The following is a 26808-nucleotide window of genomic DNA, read 5'->3' as shown; positions in this document are numbered from 1 at the left end:
GTCGTTCCACTTCATGATTGTGTCCCACTTGTTGTTGATTCTTCACAAAAAATACAGTTTTATATCTTTATGTTTGAAGCCTGAAATGTGGCAAAAGGTCGCAAAGTTCAAGGGGGCCGAATACTTTCGCAAGGCACTGTATATGCCTATATCATGTAGCATGTAAACAACAAGATACTTTGACAAAACAGAAACCACCTGCTGATCAAGGAAACAACAAGTGCTGCAAAATGATCAAGAAATGAACAGGCTATTGAAGTAATATAATATAGTTTTAAGGGGCTGTGAGAGACTTAAGGGTGAATATACAGTTGCATTTGATCGCGTTGCAGTTTGACGCGTATACCATTGTGACGGTTGGTTAAGGAGTTGCCCTGACTGCCTCAGATTGGAGGGGATCCCCGTGTGCACACAGTTCTTCCCCTGCGCCACAGCAACCATCCCACAGAAACAAGACCCCCCCCCGTAGCCCGACCAATCAGAATGACACCAGGCAGCATGTGCCAATAAGGCGGCGGCATCGGGTGGAGCTCTAAGCCGTCCAGGCCAATCACCGTCTGAGTGTGGGGCTGTCCCTCACCGAGGGGAGGGTTGTTACGTGAGCCAGATCGGGTTCTGAGCAGAGCAGGGGGAGGGATCAGTCAGAGCTAGAATTCATTCAGGAGAAGCGACTGACCTAGATTCCATTTCCCCCAGGATGGAGAGAGGGTGTGGGTAAACACATCCACTACGGGGGAAGTCGGGAGAGAGAGCCGGAGAAGGGAGGCGGGGGAAGGATGAATTCATCATCAGTGCATGAAACAGATCTCAAGATCCACCATGCAACCCAGTTAGCATCATGATAGTAACAATAACAAGCCATCCGAGTACAGAGACACAAATTACACTGAGACATCTGTACACACATTGGACCACAGCTTGCTGAGCTCAAATCTCCTATTGTCTCCTTATCGCCTCATTATCCGGTTGAGATGCATGGAATGGTGCTGTGATATAAAGCCCTGTTGCATTGACAAACAGTTGAGTGTGCAGCCTGTGTTTTGGTCTTGTTTGCCTGTATGTGTGTGTAGTGGAAGGTGAGTATGTAGTGGTTGGATTAAGGTTGAGGGTGTATTTGAAATATATGAAAGGGATAAAGTGTGTGTGTGTCATAGAGAGGAGCCCCTGGGACTGTTTCTGTATGTAGTCATGTATCAAATATATCTGACTCAATGAATGTTGTTCAGCTACTGTGACCTAATGCCATGTAACATGTAGTAATACAACGATGAGGTTTATGCTGATTGGCTGAACGTTTTTGTTTTCTGTTCCTTCAGCGCCACAAGGCTGCGGAGAAGACTGCAAGAGGATCCCTCCGCCCAAACCCAGGAGGAACCCCAAAACCCAGCTGAGCACCTCCTTCGATGATTCCTGCATCAGGAAGCACATTGGCTCCAAGAGTCACTCCCCCTCTGCCGAGTGCGAGTGCAACCCCTCTCCGCCGAGCGACGAGAGCCCCAGCCACCACTCGGACTCGGATGAGCCTGTCTACATCGAGATGGGCGCCAGCGTTGGAGGCGGCGGGCACACAGTGGCGCCCAAGAGTGAGGACGAGGAGCCGGGAGAGTCTGTGTACGAGGAGATGAAGTACCCTCTCCTGGATGATATGGACTACTGCTGGGACCCCCCGGGGTGCCGCTCCGCCTGCCCCACCCCGGCGCTCCTGGACCCAGAGCCTCTCCACCGCTGCTCCACCCCGCGTAACATCCCCCTATGCGACATCCCTGCGCCGTTTCCCAACTTGCTCACCCACCGGCCGCCCCTCCTGGTGTTCCCCCCTGCGCCGGCCCAGTGCTCGCCAAACTCAGACGAGTCCCCGCTCACCCCTCTGGATCCACTGACGAAGCTGCCCATGATGGACAACCCCTGCGCCTACAACAAGTCGCCCACCTCCTCTTCTGAGCCCCCCTTGGCGCACCTCTGCAGGGAGCTGACAGCCACGCCCACCCTGACAGTGTCGGGTCGCTCGTCGGCTCCTCCCCTGCCCTGCACCCTCTACAAGTCCTCAGCCTCCTCAGCCCACGGTTATCAGCGCAGCCACTCTGCCTGCCCCTCCCCCGTCAGCATGGGCCGCTGCCTCACGCCGCTTAGCCTGATGCGCACACCGCCCTTCGACGCCCCCATGCCCCTCCCGGGCGGGCTGCCGTGCAGCGCCTCCACCACGCCCCATGGAAAGGGCTCGCCCCCACAGGACTGCATAGCTGGGGGCAGGCTGCATGGGTCGATGCAGAACGTATCCACGGGACGCTCACGCACACCGACCAGCCCCCTGGACGAGCTGACCAACCTGTTCACCGCCGGCCGGAACATGATGAAGAAGAACACCGGCGGGAGAAAGTCCAAGGAGCCCGGGGAGAGTGAGTGTCAATCAATCATTCAGTCAATACATCACACCATCATCTATTTGTCACTATAGTTACAGAGTCAGTCAATACATCACACTATCTTCTATTTGTCACTATAGTTACAGAATCAGTCAATACATCACACCATCATCTATTTGTCACTATAGTTACAGAATCAGTCAATACATCACACCATCATCTATTTGTCACTATAGTTACAGAGTCAGTCAATAGATCACACCATCTTCTATTTGTCACTATAGTTACAGAATCAGTCAATACATCACACCATCATCTATTTGTCACTATAGTTACAGAGTCAGTCAATACATCACACCATCATCTATTTGTCACTATAGTTACAGAATCAGTCAATACATCACACCATCATCTATTTGTCACTATAGTTACAGAATCAGTCAATACATCACACGATCATCTATTTGTTACTATAGTTACAGTCAGTCAATACATCACACCATCATCTATTTGTCACTATAGTTACAGAGTCAGTCAATACATCACACCATCATCTATTTGTCACTATAGTTACAGAATCAGTCAATACATCACACCATCATCTATTTGTCACTATAGTTACAGAATCAGTCAATACATCACACCATCATCTATTTGTCACTATAGTTACAGAGTCAGTCAATACATCACACCATCATCTATTTGTCACTATAGTTACAGAGTCAGTCAATACATCACACCATCATCTATTTGTCACTATAGTTACAGAATACATCACACCATCATCTATTTGTCACTATAGTCAGTCAATACATCACACCATCATCTATTTGTCACTATAGTTACAGAGTCAGTCAATACATCACACCATCATCTATTTGTCACTATAGTTACAGAGTCAGTCAATACATCACACCATCATCTATTTGTCACTATAGTTACAGAATCAGTCAATACATCACACCATCATCTATTTGTCACTATAGTTACAGAGTCAGTCAATACATCACACCATCATCTATTTGTCACTATAGTTACAGAATCATCACACCATCATCTATTTGTCAATACATCATCACACATCATCTATTTGTCACTATAGTTACAGAGTCAGTCAATACATCACACCATCATCTATTTGTCACTATAGTTACAGAATCAGTCAATAAATCACACCATCATCTATTTGTAACTATAGTTACAGAATCAGTCAATACATCACACCATCATCTATTTGTCACTATAGTTACAGAGTCAGTCAATACATCACACCATCTTCTATTTGTTACTATAGTTACAGAGTCAGTCAATACATCACACCATTATCTATTTGTTACTATAGTTACAGAGTCAGTCAATACATCACACCATCATCTATTTGTTACTATAGTTACAGAGTCAGTCAATACATCACACCATCATCTATTTGTCACTATAGTTACAGAATCAGTCAATACATCACACCATCATCTATTTGTCACTATAGTTACAGTCAGTCAATACATCACACCATCATCTATTTGTCACTATAGTTACAGAATCAGTCAATACATCACACCATCATCTATTTGTCACTATAGTTACAGAATCAGTCAATACATCACACCATCATCTATTTGTCACTATAGTTACAGAATCAGTCAATACATCACACCATCATCTATTTGTTACTATAGTTACAGAGTCAGTCAATACATCACACCATCATCTATTTGTTACTATAGTTACAGAATCAGTCAATAGCTACATAGAGGTGGAGCAACAAAATAGTTACTTCATGTGTATCCAGTCTGATCCAATATGACTGCTGTGCCATAACCCACACAGTGTAACATTGACACATTGACTCACAGAAAAAACAGCAATGTTTATTTTAATTAAATTAGTTGTTAGTGGTCTCATCCACGTCGTATCAACGTAACCCCCTTTTCATCTGGTAAAACAACTTCCAATCCCACTAAAGTAGGAGATGCTGCTGATAGCAGGATTGCAGGCTATGCCATGGGTGTTTTGTGGCCATGGGTGTTTTGTGGCTATTTGCAAGCATTTCCTCCATGAGCCCGTTTAATCTTGGCCCACCGAATGTAGATTGATACAGATCATATGATTTAATCTGGCAGGATTAGAGAGTAGAGCGGCCGGCATTAGGACCTCTCAAACCCCACAGTGGCATTAAGCCACCACGCAGCATTACTGATAAATATGTAAACATCATGTTTAAACACAGGAAGCCAATGTGTCCGGTCCGGGACCCAGACAAAATGACATTAATGGTGAATTCAGATAGGTTCCCAACACCAGAGATGAACACATTTCTATATAACTTCAGAAACATTTATTCTCCCCCGGGTTTTATGTCAACCATCTTATGAGCTGTATTTTCAATCATGAATTCATGTTTAATTTGTATAAGTAATTCTGACATTACTTTTCTCCCCGAATGAACGATCTCTATTGAGACATGGCCTGAAACTTTAATGAGCCTCTAATGCAAAGGAATAAAACATGAATTTGTGTTTAAAACCACGTATTTACACGTTTGTGTTCCTTGATAATGGGCACAGTGAAGTGTGCGAGTGGGTTTTTATCAGATTGGCAGAAAAGAGCAGCCGATGATTTGGAGAGAGATCTAACATACTATAGCAACTAACTTCATTCGGGGAATTCCCACCAGTTGTGTGCATTTGAATCAATTTAGTTCAAAAAGAACTGAGCATGTGTCAATCAATCTGCACTTAACTCCCAGAGCTTCATAGCAACCATCAACTCCAAACCAGTCATAGCAACAGAAGAAGGAGCCTCTGGTATTTCCCTCCCTGTGAGGAAGTGGGCCAATCGCAGTGCAGGTCATGCCCAGCTTCCAACTGATCATGTGCATGCAGTGGGCTCCTGAGAGACAGCCGAGACTTTTACACCTGATCAAAGAGTTATATTCCTCTGTTGGCCCAATCAGCTAGTAGAGATTTAACCAATCAGGGAAACATCTTCACAGTCACCAATCAGGAGAGAGAAAGAACAGTTGCTGACTTCCTGGAATTATACCACAATCTTCTCTGACTGTTGGACATCTTAGTGGTTGTGGCAAATGTTTGCAATTTCTGTGTATTTCTTTGGCTTGTGGACAATTGTATGCCTATGTAGTAATGTCTTATTGCTGCATGGTTCTGATTTGTCCTTAAGCCCCGGGATATGGCTCATAAATCATGTTCACTCGCAATATGTAGCGACGGGGGCAATGCTGTGAAGACTACAGTTTTTTTCTTCTTCTTTGTTTCTATTGTTGCACCTGCGTCCTGCCAGCCTATTGGGGCTTACGTAATGGCAGGTCCGCTGAGCAACGTTCTATGATCGATCACGTACGGCGTCCTCTTGCTATCGGGGAGGCTTGACGATAGAAACACAGCTAGCTAGCATGACCCACTTTTCCTCTGGTTCGTCACCTCTATGAGACGTAACAACAAGCACGCACTGGTGACACGCAAGCCTTGTGATATGGGACTTCTGGGAAAGCAGTAATGCACCATAGCGCTCTGCTGGGAATCAACTATGCATGTTCATTTTTTATTTATTTTTTTGTTGCAGAGATTGACAAATGTATTTTATGGAAGGCAGATGTTAGTCTCTTTGTGGGCTGTTGCCTTTTGGTTGTCAAACCGTCGAGGAACGTTCTCTGACTTCTAACTTCCTTTACAAACCTGGACAGAAGAACAGTGTTACCCATAGCAATGTTGTGAATGAGGGATCTAAACGAGAGAGAACATTACAAGCATCATATAGGCCCACTTTCACCAAATTCGACAGATTAAGGGTTGCACACATCGCACCGAATGTGGATCGTTTAAAGATCGTCTGCCGATTTTTATGCGAACTGTGTTAAAGGGACATTAATAAAATGTTCAATTTCATATTATCAATGTCCCCTATAAATAAACTGCGCGTGTGCTCACCTCCTCCACGATTGCCGCGCAGTAGACAAGAGATTGAACTTCACTTGAGTTCGCTCCATTAGTTTGCACTTTATAGAATCAACATTATATCACACCCTTTTCATTGCAACAAAAACCAAAACAAATCTAACTTTGCAAGCTTGAGTCTGTGATTTTGTTGTAGGCAGAGCCAGAGCGCAACGGAGTAGAATTCTATTGGTGGAGATAGCCCACGAGCGGGCGTTCAATTACCCACGAATGAATGAGCTGCGCATGTGCACATTTGTTGACGTTCTTTTCTAGTTAGCGAGTTATTAGCCCAGTTAGAGATACCGCGTCCTACAAGAGCACAATACGTCTCGGCGTATGTCTTAATTAAAGGGGCAGTGTTATTTTGTAAAGTGGTTTCTTGCCTCATACAACACAATACAATTTACAGTCACCTATTTGGCCCATGATGTTACAGACCAAGGCAAAAATAATTAGTTAATTTCAAGCCCTTCCTAATATCAAAATGTCATCAAAAGTCTCATGTAATGTAGGTCTGCATTAAACACCACACATATGCCACTGTAGGCAATATCATAGAAATCACAATCTACAATCTTGTATGGGATTTGCTCCATTGGTTTTTGTTGGTATAGGCCTGCATTATGCTCAAATAGCCACTATAGTCTATTGGCTACTATCCAAAACTGTAAGTGTACAGCCTCAGTGTTCACTGTGTTCATTGTTCCCTCTATCAGCATGTTAAATGTGCAACCAGAGGGGGGAAAAAAACTCTTGACCACCTTTACTCCACACACAGAGATGCGTACAAAGCTCTCCTTCACCCTCCATTTTGCAAATCTGACCATAATTCTATCCTCCTGATTCCTGCTGGCAAGCAAACATTAAAGCAGGAAGCACCAGCGACTAGATCAATACACAAGTGGTCAGATGAAGCAGATGCTAAGCTACAGGACTGTTTTGCTAGCACAGACTGGACTATGTTCCGGGATTCTAATGGCATTGAGGAATACACCACATCAGTCATTGGCTTCATCAATAAGTGCATCGACAACGTCGTCCCCACAGTGACCGTTGCAGGCAACATCCACACTGAGCTAAAGGCTAGAGCTGCCGCTTTCAAGGAGCGGAACTCTAAATCCCGCAATGCCCTCCGAAGAACCATCAAACAAGCAAAGCATCAATACAGGACTAAGATCGAATCCTACTACACTGGCTCTGACGCTTGTTGGATGTGGCAGGGCTTGCAAACCATTACAGACTACAAAGGGAAGCACAGCTGAGAGATGCCCAGTGATACGAGCCTACCAGACGAGCTAAACTACTTCTATGCTCCATTCAATGCAAATAACACTGAAACATGCATGAGAGCAGCTGTTCCGGAAGACTGTGTGAACATCTCCGCAGCTGATGTGAGTAAGACCTTTAAACAGTTCAACATTCACAAGGCCGCAGGACCAGACGGATTACCAGGACGTGTACTGCGAGCATGGGCTGACCAACTGGCAAGTGTCTTCATGGACATTTTTAACCTCTCCCTGTCCGAGTCTGTAATACCAACATGTTTTAAGCAGACCACCATTGTGCCTGTGCCGCAGAACACTAAGGTAACCTGCCTAAATGACAACCGACCCGTAGCACTCACGTCTGTAGCCATGAAGTGCTTTGAAAGGCTGGACATGGCTCACATCAACACCATTATCCCAGAAACCCTAGACCCACTCCAATTTGCATACCGCCCCAACAGATCCACAGATGATGCAATCTCTATTGCACTCCACACTGCCCTTTCCCACCTGGACAAAAGGAACACCTATGTGAGAATGCTATTCATTGACTACAGCTCAGAGTTCAACACCATAGTGCCCTCAAAGCTCACCAATAAGCTAAGGACCCTGGGACTAGACACCTCCCTCTGCAACTGGATCCTGGACTTCCTGATGGGCCGCCCCCAGGGTGTAAGGGTAGGTAACAACACATCCGCCACGCTGATCCTCAACACAGGGGCCCCTCATGGGTGCTTGCTCAGTCCCCTCCACTGCAGTGGAGCAGGTTGAGAGCTTCAAGTTCCCTGATGTCCACATCACCAACAAACTAACATGGTCCAAGCACGCCAAGACAGTCGTGAAGAGGGCACGACAAAACCTATTCCCCCTCAGGAGACTGAACATATTTGGCATGGGTCCTCAGATCCTCAAAAGGTTCTACAACTGCACCATCGAGAGCATCCTGACTGGTTGCATCACTGCTTGGTATGGCAACTGCTCTGCCATCCGACCTCAAGGCACTACAGAGGGTAGTGCGTACGGTCCAGTTCATCACTGGGGCCAAGCTTCCTGCCATCCTATACCAGGCAGTGTCAGAAGGCCCTAAAAATGGTCAAAGACTCCAGCCATCCTAGTCATAGGCTGTTCTCTCTGCTACTGCACGGCAAGCGGTACCGGAGCTCCAAGTCTAGGTCCAAAAGGCTCCTAAACAGCTTCTACCCCAAAGACATAAGACTCCTAAACACCTCATCAAACCTGTTGGGTTTGGAGATGATGAATATGAAGTTTAAACATTTTGAAATGTCCCTTTTTAAAGTACTTTCAGCCAGCAAATGCTATTGGTGTGTCTGAGCCCTTTTTATTTTATCTTTATTTAACTAGGCAAGTCAGTTAAGAACAAATTCTTGAACTGCCTGTTCAGGGGCAGAATGACAGATTTGTACCTTGTCAGCTCAGGGGTTTGAACTTGCAACCTTCCGGTTACTTGTCCAACGCTCTAACCACTTGGCTACCCTGCCGCCCTAAAACAGAGAGAAGAAATTGAAATAAGGAAGTATTCAAAGTAGTTACTGGGCCTTTACCTACCCATTGATAATAGCATATATGCAATTCACAGCCTGGATGTCTCCATGGCAACTGGAACAAACAGCATTATATCCCAGCATACCCATAGTTCATAGCTCCCACAGCGCATGGGTGACACCAAGTGGCCGTATAGCGGTAGTGCAGTATGAATACATAGATATTACAGATGTACTTATATTTTTCATCTTCTTTATGGTATATAGGCTATGTTTACTAGTTATTTCTGTGTGGACATAACTTGGTATTTTACGGTACATTGACTGTTTGTCCTCTGTTACAGCCGAATCCAAGAGTAAGTCTCACAGCGTGTCAAAACGTGATGGGAAGGAGCGGCACAGTCACAAGGAGTCCAAACGGGAGAGTAAGGATCGTAGCAAAGAGTATTCTTCTCACCTACGCAACACCAAGGACAGGAGCTGTAGCAGCGTGGAGCCGCTGCCCAGGCGATATAGCAAAGACCGGGGTTGTAACAGTGTGGAGCCCTTTCCTATGAAAGGGACCAGCAAAGACAAAGGTTGTAACAGTGTGGAGCCCTTGCCTATGAAAATGGACAGTAAAGGCAGGGGTTGTAAAAGTGTGGAACTCCCGCCTGTCAGACGGGACAGTAAAGACAGAAGTGTCCACGGCATGGAGCCGTTACTACAACTGGACAGGAAAGACTCTCCCCGGAATGGTGTGGAGTCCAGACATGACAGCAAAGACTCTCCCCAGAATGGTGTGGAGTCCAGACATGACAGCAAAGACTCTCCCCGGAATGGTGTGGAGTCCAGACACGACAGCAAAGACTCTCCCCAGAATGGTGTGGAGTCCAGACATGACAGCAAAGACTCTCCCCGGAATGGTGTGGAGTCCAGACAAGACAGCAAAGACTCTCCCCGGAATGGTGTGGAGTCCAGACATGACAGCAAAGACTCTCCCCGGAATGGTGTGGAGTCCAGACATGACAGCAAAGACTCTCCCCGGAATGGTGTGGAGTCCAGACACGACAGCAAAGACTCTCCCCGGAATGGTGTGGATTCCAGACACAACAGCAAAGACTCTCCCCGGAATGGTGTGGAGTCCAGACACGACAGCAAAGACTCTCCCCGGAATGGTGTGGATTCCAGACACGACAGCAAAGACTCTCCCCGGAATGGTGTGGAGTCCAGACACTACAGCAAAGACTCTCCCCGGAATGGTGTGGAGTCCAGACACGACAGCAAACACTCTCCCCGGAGTGGTGTGGAGTCCAGACCAGACAGCAAAGAAAGGCTCAGCCACCAGAACCCACCGGAACTTCTACCCAGGCAAGATAGCAAAGACCAAAACAGGAACGGAATTGATTCGAGACATGACCGCAAAGTACGAATGGATCAGCCACCAGAGCTCCTACCAAGACAAGATAGCAAAGAACGAACCAGGAATGGAATGGATTCGAGACATGAAAGCAAAGAACAAATGAACCAGCCACCAGAACTTCTACCCAGGGAAGATGGCAAAGACCAAGTCAGGAACGGAATGGATTCAAGACACGACAGCAAAGAACGAATGGACCAGCCACCAGAGCTCCTACCCAGACAAAAAAGCAAAGATTCACCCAGAAATGGCATTGAGTGCAGACGTAATAGCAAAGACAGAGACAGGGAAAGCTACAGCCTAGAGTCTAGACATGAGGGCAAAGAACAAAGTTACAATGGAATGGAGCCCTTCCCCTTACCCCGACAGGAAATCAAAGAGTCAGACAGAAACGGCCTTGAAGCCAGGCGTGACAGCAAGGACAGAAGCTGCAATGGCTCAGAGCTGCCCTTCCGGCGCGATAGCTACGGCAAGAGTGCCAATATGGTAGATCTTAGGTGCGTCAATAAAGACAGGGTTGGTCATAGCTCAGAGGTCTTGCCCAGGCGTGATGTCAGAGATAGGGGGACATATAGCGTTGAGCAATCAAAAGCACAAGTGAGGAACGGTGTATCAGGGCAACAACAATCATCGACTGCCACACCAACTCAGCATGGGAGACCTGCTGGCAGTCTGCCAATGGTGTTTGGAAGTGGTGATACAGGTGAGGATAGCCCAAATGAAATTGCAATCCTTCAACACAACCCGACACCATGAAGTGACTGTGGTAAATTATTTACAGACACTAAACATATCCTCATCAAGCACAATAATCAGCAAAGTTTAGAACGATGCTATACTGTTGATTGCAATAACATGCCATTTACTGAGAGTTAGTAGTCTATCCATAATAAAAACATTTTAAAAAGTGAGCATTCTCTGACTGGGTTGGGTAACTAACATGTATATAACTAAGGTAGTAAGGTTCACAATGGGTAACAACTGGTTGAATCAACATTGTTTCCATGCAAATTTCCTCACACAAAAAATATATATGATGAAGTTTAATCAACGTGGAAAACTGATTGGATTTGCAAAAAGTTATCAATTTAAGGGAATTTTGTATTTTCTTTTCACCCAACTTTGAACCTTAATCCAATGTTCATTTCCCATTAAATTCATGTTAGTTGACATCTGAATTAAATGTAAATCAAAAATGTGCCCAGTGGGTTATTATTGATATTTGAAGTTATTGGCATAAAATAAACCTGCTGAAGTAAACGATATATTTAAAGCATTTATTTGAGCCTACTAGCTGAAAAACAACAATCCAAACATCAGTTTTGCAAGTGTTTGTTAGATGGGCAGGCCGGTTTGCAGAATCTCATTGCTTTGATGGAATATAGGTTTTCAGCAATAGGTAAATTGGCTATTGAAATTGGTAGCTAAGATCACTATTCAGCGACCCACTGTCGAAATGAGTTTAAGCAAAGTTGTGAGGACTATGTGTAGCCTTCTGAATGAGCTTGTTAGCTCGCTAGCTAGACATTGATAATAGGATATTTCTATAATCAGACTGTGCATACCCTTCACCAGGTGCATGTGCTTTTTGAAACATCGCATAGCTCGAAAAAGCTAGGAGCTTAGGCTACACAACATCAATTCCATTCCAAGCATTATCCTATAGACAAGACAGAAAAACATGGTGAGAGTACAATATTTATTCTGGTCTGAAAAGATGGCAACCGGTATCAATGCATGTGGTGGGTTTGAGATTGTGTTTAAACAACTGTGTGTTGTTTCACCGTAACATTTTGTTTTGTTGTATGTAAACCGTTAAAGAGTGAGCTCAATTAATGAATTGAAATGCATTTGTCCCTCTTTATAGAGCTGAAACCAGCACTTACGAAGTATGGCCACTCCTCCTCTGCCCCAGTTACACCCTCTCCCTTAGGGACCCCACAGAGGCAAGCATCAGAGGCACAGGTAAGTCGAGGAGATCCTCGGTCCTGCAGACCTGGATAAATATACATTTGTTTTCTTTCATTCTTGAGATGTGCTTGATTTACTTTCCCTGGTTTCCCGCTTTTCCCCACGCGTCCCAGATGCCGTGGAAGTGTGGGGACAGCACCATGCTGGAGCAGATCGAGAGGAAACGCTCCCTGTGCATGGAGATCCGCTCCAGGCCGCAGCCAGACAGGAACACCCCAGACAGGAACCTCTGTAAGCAGGACAGCATGCCTACCCTCCCCATCTGGGGGAAGAGCAACGGGGCCAAAAAGATCCGGCCTCCCCCCTACCCAACACAAACCACCGTGTTCTGGGACACAGCCATCTGACAATAACCCGCTTGGCCTCACGCCCATCCTCCTTCTGAACTGTGTGCCTTCTGATTGGCCCTCTCCACATCAGAGGTGTCAGGGGCAGCCAATAAGAGCAGGGTGGTTACCATCGCAACATTTCTGGTTGTTCAGGTTGTCATTTTTTCTTATCACCAGTGATATTTGATATTTTTCTATTTCGTGTGACTTCGTATGAATAGATATTTTCTAAACAAAAAGCTATGAAGCAGCAAAAAAACAATGTAGTTGTAGATCAATCCGATGTAGTTTTAAAAAATGTTTTTTTGTTTTGGTATTTAACATTTTAAAGCATAGTCTATCAAGCATAATTATTTTTGCCAAGTGCTCAATTAATTTCCAATGCTCGACGTACTCTTTTGAATGTAGGATAGTCAACACGATGTCACTGTTGAGGAGTTCAGTTGACATACAATACAATACCTGTCTAGGTCTGTATCTAGGTTGTAGAATAATAGTGAAGATAACAAAACTATGAAATAATACATATTGAATAAGGTAGTAACCAAAAAAAGTAATTTATATTTGAGATTCTTCAAAGTAGCCACATTTTGCCTAGATGACAGCTTTGCACACTCTTGGCATTCTCTCAACCATCTTCACCTGGAATGCTTTTCCAATAGTCTTTAAGGAGTTCCCACATATGCTGAGCACAGGTTGGCTGCTTTTCCTTCACTTTGCAGTCCAACTCATCCCAAACAATCTCAACTGGGTTGAGGTTGGGTGATTGTGGAGGCCAGGTCATCTGATGCAGCACTCCATCACTCTACTTCTTGGTCAAATAGCCTTTACACAGCCTGGAGATCTGTTGGGTCATTGTCCTGTTGAAAAACAAATGATAGTCCCACGAAGCGCAAACCAGATGGGACGGCGTATTGCTGCAGAATGCCATGCTAGCCATGCTGGTTAAGTGTGCCTTAAATTCTAAATAAATCACTGACAGTGTCACCAGCAAAGCACCCCCACACCATCACATCTTCTCCTCCATGCTTCACGGTGAGAACCACACATGTGGAGATCATCTATTCATCTACTCGGCATCTCACAAAGACATTTGGAACCAAAAATCTAAAATTCAGACTCATCAGACGTAAGGACAGATTTCCACCGGTCTAATGTCCATTGCTAGTGTTTCTTGGCCCAAACAGAGTCTCTTCTTCTTATTGGTGTCCTTTAGCAGTGGTTTCTTTGCAGCAATTCAACCATGAAGGCCTGATTCAAGCCATCTCCTCTGAACAGTTGATGTGGAGATGTGTCTGTTACTTGAACTCTGTAAAGCATTTATTTGGGCTGTAATCTGAGGTGCAGTTAATTGCCAATTTCTGAGGCTGGCAACTCTAATGAACTTATCCTCTGCAGCATAGTTCTCTGGGCCTTCCTTTCCTGTGGCGGTCCTCGTGAGAGTCAGTTTCATCATAGCGCTTGATGGTTTTTGTGACTGCACTGAAGTTCTTGAAATTTTCAGGATTGACTGACTTTCATGTTTTAAAGTCATGACTGACTGTCATTTCTCTTTGTTTATTTGAACTGTTCTTGCCATTATATGGACTTGGTCTTTTACCAAATAGGGTTATCTTCTGTATACCACCCCTACCTACCTTGTAACAACACAACTGATTGGCTCAAATGCATTAAGAAGGAAAGAAATTCCACAAATTAACTTTTAACAAGGCACACCTGTTAATTGAAATATATTCCAGGTGACTACCTCATGAAGCTGGTTGAGAGAATACAAAGAGTGTGCAAAGCTGTCAAGGCAAAGGGTGGCTACTTATATATATATTTAGATTTGTTAAACACTTTTTTGGTTACTACATGATTCCGCATGTGTTATTTCATCGTTGTGATGTCTTCACTATTATTCTACAATGTAGAAAAACCTTTGAATGAGTAGGTGTGTCCAAACTTTTGACTGGTACTGTAGGTTTCTATAAATGTCGATCTAAATACCTGGCTCTGGTTCCCATGGGCCAATGTGTTCTAGAATGTATAATACTTAGTTCCAGAACAGGTCAGGAATCTTGTGCTTCACTTTGTAAGTTCACTAGCTGTGTAGTCAGAGCCTTTGATGAGGATTTCTTAGTAATGAGATGGGTTTGCTGGCATGTAGTACACAAGTGACAATTTTCGATGACATTACACGAAGATGGAAACAAGGGTGGGTCGGGGAGATAAACGTCAACCTATTATGCCAAACCAGTCAACGCCTGTTGAGGTCAATTGTGGATGGTGACGTTGCACTTTGCAAGGGTTGGTTATTTAATGTGGGTTGGTGGCAATAGCTGGCACAGGTCAGCTGTCCTACTCCGCCAGGCACATTGAGGGCTTCTGTTCACAGAGTTGATACTCAATCCACACCAACAATCAGCCCGAACAATGATCGCCTGACATTTTAGACAAATGCGTATGCTTACAGTAGAATATGTGTATGTTATGCACTTTCTTGAGAAATATCTTTGGAAAATATGCTTATATATTTTTTTTGTGAGTAGTAGAGCTGTGCCATGTAATGCGTTATCATTGTTTGGCTGGGTGGTATGGTCGCGGACGATTGGCTGTCTGTGACATGCCATCACCCATGACTGGCTGTCTGTGATGCATTACCCCCTGGGATTGGCGGCTGCTTGGTGGCATCAGATGATAAGGACCTATAGCGTGGCCACAGCTCTGCCCATTAAGAACATAGAACAAGGGTTGCACAAGGACCTACAGATCAAGACTTAAGGTTAATCATTAAAACTGCACTACCCATAACATTCAATTAGGCTGTATCCATGACAATTAGGCTGTATCCAGGACAATTAGGCTGTATCCATGACAATTAGGCTGTATCCATGACAATTAGGCTGTATCCATGACAATTAGGCTGTATCCATGACAATTAGGCTGTATCCATGACAATTAGGCTGTATCCATGACAATTAGGCTGTATCTTCTCTTTCAACCTCCTGCATCGTCTGCAGTGAATCTTTTTTTGTACGTAAGAAATGCAATGTCAGAATCGCCCTCTGATCTCATTTTCCTGTCTTGTCCATAGACCTTGCCAAGCTACCCAGACTCCTTGCTCTGGTCAAAAGCTACATTCGTTTCTTCTCCACGATGAGTCTGGATCTGAGTACCTCCCCTGACAATTTCCAGAATGGAAATCCGTTCTCGACAATCTGATTGGTCGCAGAAACCAATGGGTTGGGCCAGAGCCAAAACACACGTGGGTAAAGCGACATTTGACAATTTGTCATTGGCTTTGATACTCTGATTGGTTAGAAATGATCCAATCGCTGATGACTTTTGTACGACACCCCTCATTTTTTTACATCACTACAAACGACTTCAATGATATCAGTCTCAGACTGAAGTCTGTAGCAATAAATTCAGTTTGAGTCGTCAGGCAAGCATAGACCAGCATGCACCTGTAGTCAAGGTGAGTCAGGAGTTGCCTCTAACTGCTGGTCCAGTGCCATCTTTTTTAATGATCTCCTATTGGTTAAGGTTAGGATTTGGGTAATCTGACCCCAGATCTGTGTTGCGGGCAACTTCTACATGACTCACTTTGAGGATATTTAAGGTGCAATGCACTGTAGTGACGGTGGACATTGAAATGGATTAGAAACTTAAATCTGCCCATCCATTGGCAGACATGAGCAGCAGGCCAATAGGAATGGAGGAAAGGAAACCTCGGAGTAGCATGAACAACCTAACTGGTTAAACCAGTGCAATACCCCTTCCATTGAGAAATCAATACGGCGGTCCGCACCAAGTCCCTTATACCTGTGCGTGTGTGGTAGTGTGTGCCGAGCTACACTGTATGCAGGTCAACTCTGAAATGATTGTTTGAAACATGAACATTTCTTACAGCGCAGGTCCGAAATGTATAACAATGTTTAACTATCTTTTTTTTTGTGTGTGTGTAAATAATGTGCAGTGTGAAAGCTAGAGAAGGAACACATTCTCTCTTCATTCTGAAAAGGAAAAGAAGAAAGAGAAAAAAAAACATGTTTGAGAAAAAAGTACTGTATGCTGATTGGTTCTGTTTTCGAGAGAAATAAATATAAACTTGGTCTCACTGTGGAAGAGATGGGACTCCCGGTGATGTGAAATATGTGCTTTTGGTCTTTACATTTTACTCCGATTTACTTGGATACATATGTGGTTTTCGATAAGAGTAACCTTAAAAAGAAGTTAAAGTTAATGGAAAAGGTAAATGATACACAAGGATTTTTTCATTGTGGATAAAACTTTAAAGAATAAAGACATTTGCGTATCTGTAATACAAACATGGCAGAGCTCAAAACAATAACAGCACGACTGTAATAATCAGCACCAACATGAACATAATTGATAGTCACACCACAAGAAACTAAATTAAACTATTTCATTTGTCATTTCATTTTACACAACTAAAAACCGGTATATAAAACAGTTATGATGTAGGAAAAAAATGGGACCAGTGTATTTCAAAGCCGTAATAGCTGTAGTGTAAATGATAAATTATAAACAGGGTAGTTTGGGTCCTGGATGCTGATTGGCTGAAACAGCATTCCAGCCGTGTGTATATCAGACAATATAACACGGCATTGACCTAAAAATATTTGTTACAGACAAAAATTGAACAGTAAACACGTTTTTTTTTTTTATAGCAATAAGGCACCTTGGGGGTTTGTGGTATATGGCCAATATCCAAGAACAGCCCTTAGCTGTGGTATATTGGCCATATATCACACCCCTGGCGCCTTGTCGCTTAATTCTAACTTTATGACATGGATATTGATACAACAATACTAGATTATTGGTTATTTTAACTACACATGTTAAGATTATTTCTGATTTTGGCCTGTAGTCTTTGTTGGAGTGAATAGCTGGTTTTCCAATGATGAGCGCTCTGAGTAATCCAGTGTGTTCACATGCCTTACTCCTTTCCCAGTGTCCACTGTCACTTCCTGATCTGGGAGGTGCTCAGTGCAGGTTGATCAGTGCTGAACCATTGTGCCAATAGATGGGTTAGTGGACAGAGTCACGAAAACAATGAGCAAGCTTTAAATGGGGCAGAACGCTGTGTGTCGTTCTGATTCTGGATGGCCAAATACTGTAGCTATAGCAACAATGACAAAAAGCAGCTATGTGGGGAATCCTAGGTGGCTCGTTTTTTATCTTGTTTTGAGGTGTTTTGACTGTCACGTCGATGCTAATATGGCTCAAATTCACTAGCTAACCAACAACTGTAACGTATTTGAGACAACAAGTGCCCATTAAGCACATTAATTTATGTTTTCAATAAACACTGGACATGAAATATAGTTGACATGTTGTCAACCATCTAAGCCAACCCCGTCTGTTTTTCCCCATAGTTGCACACGCGTCGGTTTTGTTGCTAAACAACCAACCCGTCTATGATCTGGCCAATGGCCTCCATTACGAAGTCAGTTAAAGGGATAGTTCAGCAAAATGACATCATCCTCCACACTTGATAGATGTTTCCTTCCCTTGAAAGTGGTCTATGGACTGCAATCCACACTATGGTTTCGTTAAACTAGCCACCATAGTCAAAAATGGTAAATAGTAATAGATGATGATTGTATGTATCCCTGACAAGTGGGACAGGGCGCTGATAGGGCTAGCATAGCACAGCATTGTGACAGTGATGTAGTGGGGTCGGGGTAGTTTGGTAATCATATTATGAGGCAACTTGACTTATGGATGAAATAGGAGGTGACGTGGCCTGGGGAGGTCTAGTGGTGTGGAGCACATGTACGATGTGCCGCTGCCAGCAAGGATGGAAATCTGTTCTACTGCCTTTTCAGAACACGCTCTTCTCTCTCAATCTAATAAACATACAAAATACCAACAAAACAAAACTAGAAATCGGAGGTGACATAAGGTGGTCAGCCCTTGGTACACACGTGGCAGCGGCTGGCCTGCTGGCGCTGTTGATCGGCAGCCTTCAACACGCTAGGGACGGGACCGGGGCCAAACTGCTCGTCCAGGGAAACATGGGTCAGCCAGAAGCTGTAGACATTGGCGAAGTAGTGGCATGTGCCCCGCGGGCCCTGGCACTCCACAAAGGGCTGGGCACGGAAGTCTCGCAGGCAGCTGCCGGATGAGGTCAGAGATTGGCCGCCACCCTCGTCGCCCGCTCCAGAGTGCTGGAGAGACGAGAGGATAGTGTGAGCGATATACAGTCACACACACACACACACACACACACACACACACACACACACACACACACACACACACACACACACACACACACACACACACACACACACACACACACACACACACACACACACACACACACACAGAGATCCCCCTACCACCATACACTCACCATGAGGAAGGAGTAGCCAGCCCACAGACTCCTCCACCCAGGGGGGCAGGTGGGGGCGATATAATCCTGGCTGTGCACTGCCACAGCGGGTGAGGGTGTCTCACACACGGCACAGCGGCTGATATGGGCGCGGATGTCGTGGCCCGACACGGGCATCATGGGCACGGCAGCGGTGGTGGAAAGCCAGTAGGATTTGTCGTTGCGGCTGGCGTAGTCACAGGTACCTGTGTTGCAGTAGGAGAAGGGCATGGTGCTGAAGATACGCAGACATGAGCCGGCCTGGCCTGGGGGAGGACAGAGAGAGAGAAGGGCAGGAGGGGGAGAGAGAGAGAGAGAGAGAGAGAGAGAGAGAGAGAGAGAGAGAGAGAGAGGGCAGGGGGAGAGAGAGAGAGGGGGGAGGGGAGGGGAGAGCAAGAGAGAAGGGCGGGGGGAGGAGAGAGAGAGTTGTGTACATGTGAATCATGGTTGCTGGTCAGTTCCTTTTTTAATTCAGCCAATTCAGGATGTAAACACACACACACACTACCTCTACCCACCCCTCCACACCCCTATACACCTCTCCACTCGGCCCACCCCTCCACACCCCTACATTCGGCCCACCCCTACACACCCTCAGCCCACCCTTCCACACCCATCTAGGGGTTCGTACGTACCCAGGTCCTGTGTGTGTGTCCTCTCCTGCCCCTCCAGGTAGAACAGGCTATAGCCGGTCCACAGGGGGCTGCTGCCCTCGGGACACACAGGGACCTCCACCGACTGGCTGTGGATCACCAGCAGGAAGCCTGAACTCACAGAGCCAGTGGAACCGGGGTAGCCACGGTCACCCTGAGAACCCGGAGGACCTGTGAGGAGGAAGAGTATATGTGTTTACACTAAAATACTATACACGTGTATACACGTCAGATGCAAGTATATTAGTATATTGCATTATGTTGAGGAGCATGGTGAAACGGCTTACTTCTGTTACTAATTGTTATATATTCTGTCTCTGTGTGCGTGTGTGTGTGTATATATATGTGTGTGTCTTTACCCTGATGTCCCACAAAACCTTGCTGTCCATGATCGCCTGGATCTCCTAAAGGTCCAGGTGGACCTGGAGGTCCATTTCTCCCTGGGGGCCCTCGTGACCCAGCTGGGCCCTTAGGACCTAGAGAAAATGACACACAAAACACCACCGTTGGTGTGAAAACAACACACACACACACATCATGTTTCTGTAGGTCACTTACCGTGAGGCCCAGGGTTCCCACTGGGCCCAGCCTTTCCCGGGGGACCATTTGGACCAGATGGACCTGAGGGGCCATGGATCCCACGATAGGGTTCCTGAGTGGTAACGACACCGTCTAAAACCTGACCGGGCAGGCCTTTGGGACCTGCAGGGGGATACAGAGGAACCTCATTGTCAAAAGAACAGGGCAGGCTAAACAGCTAGAATTGTCTCAGTTATCTCTATTGCTCTCAGCCCTCACCTGCATCTCCAGGTTTGCCTTTGTCACCTTTGGGCCCCAGGAGTCCGTAGGCGCCTGGACGACCTCTTGCTCCGTTGGGGCCCATGTGACCCACAGGGCCTCTGGCACCTATCAGAAAAGAACATTAGGCACCAAACAGAGAAAACAGACTGCATCAGGGACGGACTAACTCGACCTGCCCTCCCAAAATAAAACCACAACAATTTTGTTTTCCGATTTTAAATGTTTTACACAGTTTTCTGTTTCGGAGTTGTGTGTTATGTGGTTACCTTTGGGTCCTTGTGATCCTGAGTAGTCTGTTGGCCCCAGGGGTCCTGGGGGGCCTCTCTGTCCTTTATGGCCATTGGGCCCTGGTGGCCCTTGGGGGCCTGGGTCTCCTGGAAATGGCTCTGCAGTACCAGCAGGACCCGGTTCACCGGGTGGTCCTGAAAACACTCAAATACTGAGACAAGAAAAACACACAGAAACACCTGACACCTGGTACACAATGACAGACTGACTGACATCTGACACCTGGTACACACTGACATCTGACACCTGGTACACACTGACCGACATCTGACACCTGGTACACACTGACATCTGACACCTGGTACACACTGACCGACATCTGACACCTGGTACACACTGACCGACATCTGACACCTGGTACACACTGACCGACATCTGACACCTAGTACACACTGACATCTGACACCTAGTACACACTGACCGACATCTGACACCTGGTACACACTGACATCTGACACCATAAAATGTCATTTAAGCAAGTAAGTAAGGGAAGGCTGCAGTCTTCTCGGCTCTTAACCAACTTTGATATTTTGCATGTTTTTTCACGTTGTTCGTATCTTGTATTGTACATAATGTTGCTGCTACCGTTTCTTATGACAGAAAAGAGCTTCTGGACATCAGAACTGTGATTGTCCAATTTGAGGTGAGTTAAAGTTTTTCTTGAATGAGTCAGACGGGAGGGATATACTACAAACCAAATCAATTTGATTTACATAGCCCTTTATTTTTATAGCCCTTCTTACATCAGCTGATATATCAAAGTGCTGTACAGAAACCCAGCCTAAATCCCCAAACAGCAAGCAACACAGGTGCAAAAACACGAACTGAAAGCACGTACAGTTGAAGTCGGAAGTTTAGATACACCTTATCCAACTACATTTAAACTCAGTTTTTCCACAATTCCTGACATTTAATCCTAGTAAACATTCCCTGTCTTATGATCACCACTTTATTTTAAGAATGTGACATGTCAACACCTTCCCAGTGGGTGATATATTTACATACACTCAATTAGTATTTGGTAGCATTGTCTTTAAATTGTTTAACTTGGGTCAAACGTTTCGATTAGCCTTCCACAAGCTTCCCACAATAAGTTGGGTGAATTTTGGCCCATTCCTCCTGACAGAGCTGGTGTAACTGAGTCAAGTTTGTAGGCCTCCTTGCTCGCACACACTTTTTCCAGTTCTGACCACAAATGTTCTATAGGATTGAGGTCAGGGCTTTGTGATGGTCACTCAAATACCTTGACGTTGTTGTCCTTAAGCAATTTTGCCATAACTTTGGAAGTATGTTTGGGGTCATTGTCCATTTGGAAGACCAATTTGCGACCAAGCTTTAACTTACTGACTGTTGTCTTGAGATGTTGCTTCAATATATCCACATAATTTTCCTCCTCATGATGCAACCTATTTAGTGAAGCGCACCAGTCCCTCCTGCAGCAAAGCACCCCCACAAACATGATGCTGCCACCCCCGTGCTTCACGGTTGGGATGGTGTTCTTCGGCTTGCAAGCCTTCCTCTTTTTCCTCCAAACAAAACGATGGTCATTTTGGCCAAACAGTTCTATTTTCTTTCATCAGAACAGAGGACAGGACAATCTTTGGACAATCAAAAGTACGATCTTTGTCCCCAAATTCAGTTGCAAACCGTAGTGTGGCTTTTTTTATGGCGGTTTTGAAGCAGTGGCTTCTTCCTTGCTTAACGGCCTTTCAGGTTATGTCGATATAGGACTCGTTTAACTATGAATATATATTAACTGAGTTTGAAGGTAGGCCTTGAAATACATACACAGGTACACCTCCAATTAACTCAAATGATGTCAATTAGCCTATCAGAAGCTTCTAAAGCCATGACATCATTTAAGCGGTTTAGAGGCACAGTCAACTTGGTGTATGTAAACGTCTGACCCACTGGAATTGTGATACAGTGAATTATGATAATCTGTCTGTAAACTATTTTTGTTGGAAAAATTACTTGTGTGACGCACAAAGTAGATGTCCTAACCGACTTGCCAAAACTATAGTTTGTTAACAAGAAATTTGTGGAGTGGTTGAAAAATGAGTTTTAATGACTCAACCTAAGTGTATGTAGACTTCCGACTTCAACTTTATATCCTACCAACAGGACATTAAAAACTGTAATAGCTTATGCTTCACTGAGTCGTGGCTGAACGATGACATTAAGAACATACAGCTGGCGGGTCATACAGTCCATCGGCAGGATGGAACAGCAGCCACTGGTAAGACACAGGGTGGGGGCATATGCATATATGTAAACAACAGCTGGTGCATGATATCTAAGGAAGTCTCAAGGTTTTGCTCACCTGAGGTAGAGTATCTCATGATAAGCTTTAGACCACACTATCTACCTAGAGAGTTTATCTGTATTTTTTGTAGCTGTCTATATACCACCACAGACCGATGCTGGCACTAAAACCACACTCAATGAGCTGTATACCACCATAAGCAAACAGGATATAGCTGATCCAGAGGAGGCAATCCTAGTGGCCGGGGACTATAATGCAGGGAAATCAGTTCTAGACCACCTTTACTCCATACACAGAGACGTGTACAAAGCTCTCTCTCGCCCCCCATTTGGCAAACCTGACCATAATTCTATCCTCCTAATTCCATTTTACAAGCAAAAATTAAAGCAGGAAGCACCTCGGTCTATAAAAAAGTGGTCAGATGAATCAGATGCTAAACTACAGGACTGTTTTGCTAGCACAGACTGGAACATGTTCCAGGATTCTGATGGCATTGAGGAGTACACCACATCAGTCACTGGCTTTATCAATAAGTGTATCGAGGATGTCGTCCCCACAGTAACTGTACGTACATACCACAACCAGAAGCCATGGATCACAGGCAACTTTTTCACTGAGCTAAGGGTAGAGCTGCCGCTTTCAAGGAGCTAGACTCTAACCCGGAAGCTTATAAAAAGTCCTGCTATGTCCTCCGACGGACCATCAAACAGGCAAAGCGTCAATACTGGACTAAGATCGAATCATACGACGCTTGTCAGATGTGGCAGGGATTGCAAACTATTACAGACTACAAAGGGACGCACAGCCAAGAGCTGCCCAGTGATACGAGCCTTCCTGACAAGCTAAGTAACTTCTATGCTCCCTTCAAGGCAAATAACACTGAAACATGTATGAGAGCATCAGCTGTTCTGGACGACTGTGTGATCACACTCTCCACAGCCGATGTGAGTAAGACCTTTAAACAGGTCAACATTCATATGGCCGCAGGGCCAGACGGATTACCAGGATGTGTACTCTGGGCATGCGCTGACCAACTGGCAACTGTTTTCACTGACATGTACAACCTCTCCCTGACCGATTCTGTAAAACCAACATGTTTTAAGCAGACCACCATAGTTCCTGTGCCCAAGATCACTAAGGTAACCTGCCTAAATGACTACCGACCCATAGCACTCACGCGTGTAGCCATGAAATGCTTTGAAAGGCTGGTCATAGTTCACATCAACACCATTATCCCAGAAATCCTAGACCCACTCCAATTTGAGTACCACACCAACAGAGCCACAGATGATGCAATCTCTATTGCATTTCACACCGGTTACACAAGGACAACAACCTCTCCCTCAACATGATCAAGACAAAGGAGATTATTGTGGACTACAGGAAAAGGAGGACCGAGCATGCCCCAATTCTCATCGTTGGGGCTGCAGTGGAGCAGGTTGAGCGATTCAAGTTCCTTGGTGTCCACATCACCAACATGGTCCAAGTACACCAAGACAGTTGTGAAGAGGGCACAACAAAACCTATTCCACCTCAAGAGACTGACAAGATTTGGCATGGGTCCCCAGATCCTCAAAGGTTTGACAGCTGCACCATCGAGAGCATCCTGACTGGTTTCATCACTGCGTAGTATGGCAACTTCTCGGCCTCCGACTGCGAGGCACTACAGAGGGTAGTCGTAGCCCAGTACATCACCAAGCTTCCTGCCATCCATCTTTTCTCTTAAAACTACTTTGTTGGTTAAGGGCTTGTAAGTAAGCCTTTCATTATTTGCCTGTAGCACACTGACAGACAGTTTGACATTTGTCACCTGGTACAGACAGACAGTTTGACATTTGTCACCTGGTACAGACAGACAGTTTGACATTTGTCACCTGGTACAGACAGACAGTTTCACATTTGTCACCTGGTACAGACAGACAGACAGACAGACAGACAGACAGACAGACAGACAGACAGACAGACAGACAGACAGACAGACAGACAGACAGACAGACAGACAGACAGACAGACAGACAGACAGACCTGGAGGTCCATGAATGCCTTCGTATCCTGGCTCTCCGTTGGGTCCTCTGTGACATTCTGAGCACTCTCCACCTGAACCACCGGGCTCACCAGTGACTCCTTTTGGTCCTGGGTGACATTACACATTCAATCAACCATACAGGAGTCATACAGTGGCTAACATCATGTCAACAACCCAACACTCACATGTACCCTACTCCACCGGGGAACCTGACTGGTAATGACACACAATGTACTGTATATACTATATTAGAAACTTAAAGAAAATCACAGTGTTAAAATGTTTTTGTTTTTAATACATTTCAAAAATGTCTTTAAACCTGTTTTTGCTTTGTCATTATGGGGTATTGTGTGTAGATTCATACATTTTTTTAATAAATCTGTAATGTAACAATATGTTGTTATGGTCTAATGGTCTAATGTTGTTATGGTCTAATGGTCTAATGGTGTTATGGTCTAATGGTCTAATGTTGTTATGGTCTAATGTTGTTATGGTCTAATGTTGTTATGATCTAATTTGTTACCTGGTTATGCTAATGGTCTAATGTTGTTATGATCTAATGTTGTTATGGTCTAATGTTGTTATGGTCTAATGGTCTAATGTTGTTATGGTCTAATGTTGTTATGGTCTAATGTTGTTATGGTCTAATGTTGTTATGGTCTAATGGTCTAATGCTGTTATGATCTAATGGTCTAATGTTGTTAGATCTAATGTTGTTATGATCTAATTGTCTAATGTTGTTATGGTCTAATGGTCTAATGTTGTTATGGTCTAATGGTCTAATGTTGTTATGATCTAATGGTCTAATGTTGTTATGGTCTAATGTTGTTATGGTCTAATGTTGTTATGGTCTAATGGTCTAATGTTGTTATGGTCTAATGGTCTAATGTTGTTATGATCTAATGTTGTTATGATCTAATGTTGTTATGATCTAATGGTCTAATGCTGTTATGGTCTAATGGTCTAATGTTGTTATGGTCTAATGTTGTTATGGTCTAATGGTCTAATGTTGTTATCGTAGAATGTATGCACACATGACTGTAAGTCGCTTTGGATAAAAGCGTCTGCTAAATGGCATATATTATTATTATTATATTAAAGAAAGTCCAGGGGTCTGAATACTTTCCGAATGCACTGTCTATAAACTAAAAATAAAATCACACGCCAACCTTTGGCTACATTCTAACGTATGATGATCTCTTACATGGCATATCAATCATGTCATTACTATCTTGAAAAGCACATTTTTCACTCATGACTGACACAAACAGTACCTTGGTAGCCTGGAGGGCCCCTTAGGCCTTTAGATCCGGGGTAAGAAGTTCCCGGGGGTCCCTGGGAGCCTGTGTGGCCTTTGACTCCGGGGTACCCAGATGGCCCTCGTGGGCCCAACACATCTGGTCCTGAGAGAGTGAGATGTGACACATAAGGACTACTAGTACCTGTTTCTATTAGTAACATACTTTACCTGGATTTAGATACTGTATCTATTCAGAGACAGTTAATTATTGATAAGTGTTTGTAACCTCACCTCTGGCTCCTTTCTCTCCTTTTTGGCCTTGGAGCCCGTTCAGACCATGCAGCCCTGAGGGTCCCGGGAGACC

At 44.7% G+C, this 26808-nt stretch overlaps 2 protein-coding genes across 3 annotated transcripts in view; one reads left to right on the top strand and one right to left on the bottom strand.

The window, feature by feature from the left end:
* Positions 1-13359, top strand: part of LOC124042128 (serine/arginine repetitive matrix protein 2-like) — a 39581-nt gene extending 26222 nt beyond the window's left edge. Inside the window, exons 4-7 of the mRNA XM_046360487.1 lie at positions 1317-2396; positions 9431-11188; positions 12353-12450; positions 12570-13359. Coding sequence (XP_046216443.1) covers positions 1317-2396; positions 9431-11188; positions 12353-12450; positions 12570-12803 — 3170 coding nt within the window. The 3' untranslated portion in view covers positions 12804-13359. The remainder of the gene's footprint in view (positions 1-1316; positions 2397-9430; positions 11189-12352; positions 12451-12569) is intronic.
* Positions 13360-17032: 3673 nt separating this feature from the next.
* The window catches only part of LOC124042126 (collagen alpha-4(IV) chain-like), an 82725-nt gene continuing 72949 nt past the window's right edge, over positions 17033-26808 (bottom strand). For both annotated transcript variants that reach the window (XM_046360484.1, XM_046360483.1), the window contains 10 exons: positions 26736-26807; positions 26479-26607; positions 25204-25311; positions 20891-21046; positions 20622-20729; positions 20382-20525; positions 20183-20299; positions 19806-19994; positions 19153-19436; positions 17033-18964 (listed from right to left, as the gene is read on the bottom strand). In XM_046360484.1, coding sequence (XP_046216440.1) covers positions 18704-18964; positions 19153-19436; positions 19806-19994; positions 20183-20299; positions 20382-20525; positions 20622-20729; positions 20891-21046; positions 25204-25311; positions 26479-26607; positions 26736-26807 — 1568 coding nt within the window. In that variant the 3' untranslated portion in view covers positions 17033-18703. The remainder of the gene's footprint in view (positions 18965-19152; positions 19437-19805; positions 19995-20182; positions 20300-20381; positions 20526-20621; positions 20730-20890; positions 21047-25203; positions 25312-26478; positions 26608-26735; position 26808) is intronic.

The sequence above is a fragment of the Oncorhynchus gorbuscha genome, linkage group LG08 (assembly GCF_021184085.1).
Source record: "Oncorhynchus gorbuscha isolate QuinsamMale2020 ecotype Even-year linkage group LG08, OgorEven_v1.0, whole genome shotgun sequence".
NCBI classification, from domain to species: Eukaryota; Metazoa; Chordata; class Actinopteri; order Salmoniformes; family Salmonidae; genus Oncorhynchus; species Oncorhynchus gorbuscha.
This window is presented reverse-complemented; position numbering and strand designations above follow the sequence as displayed.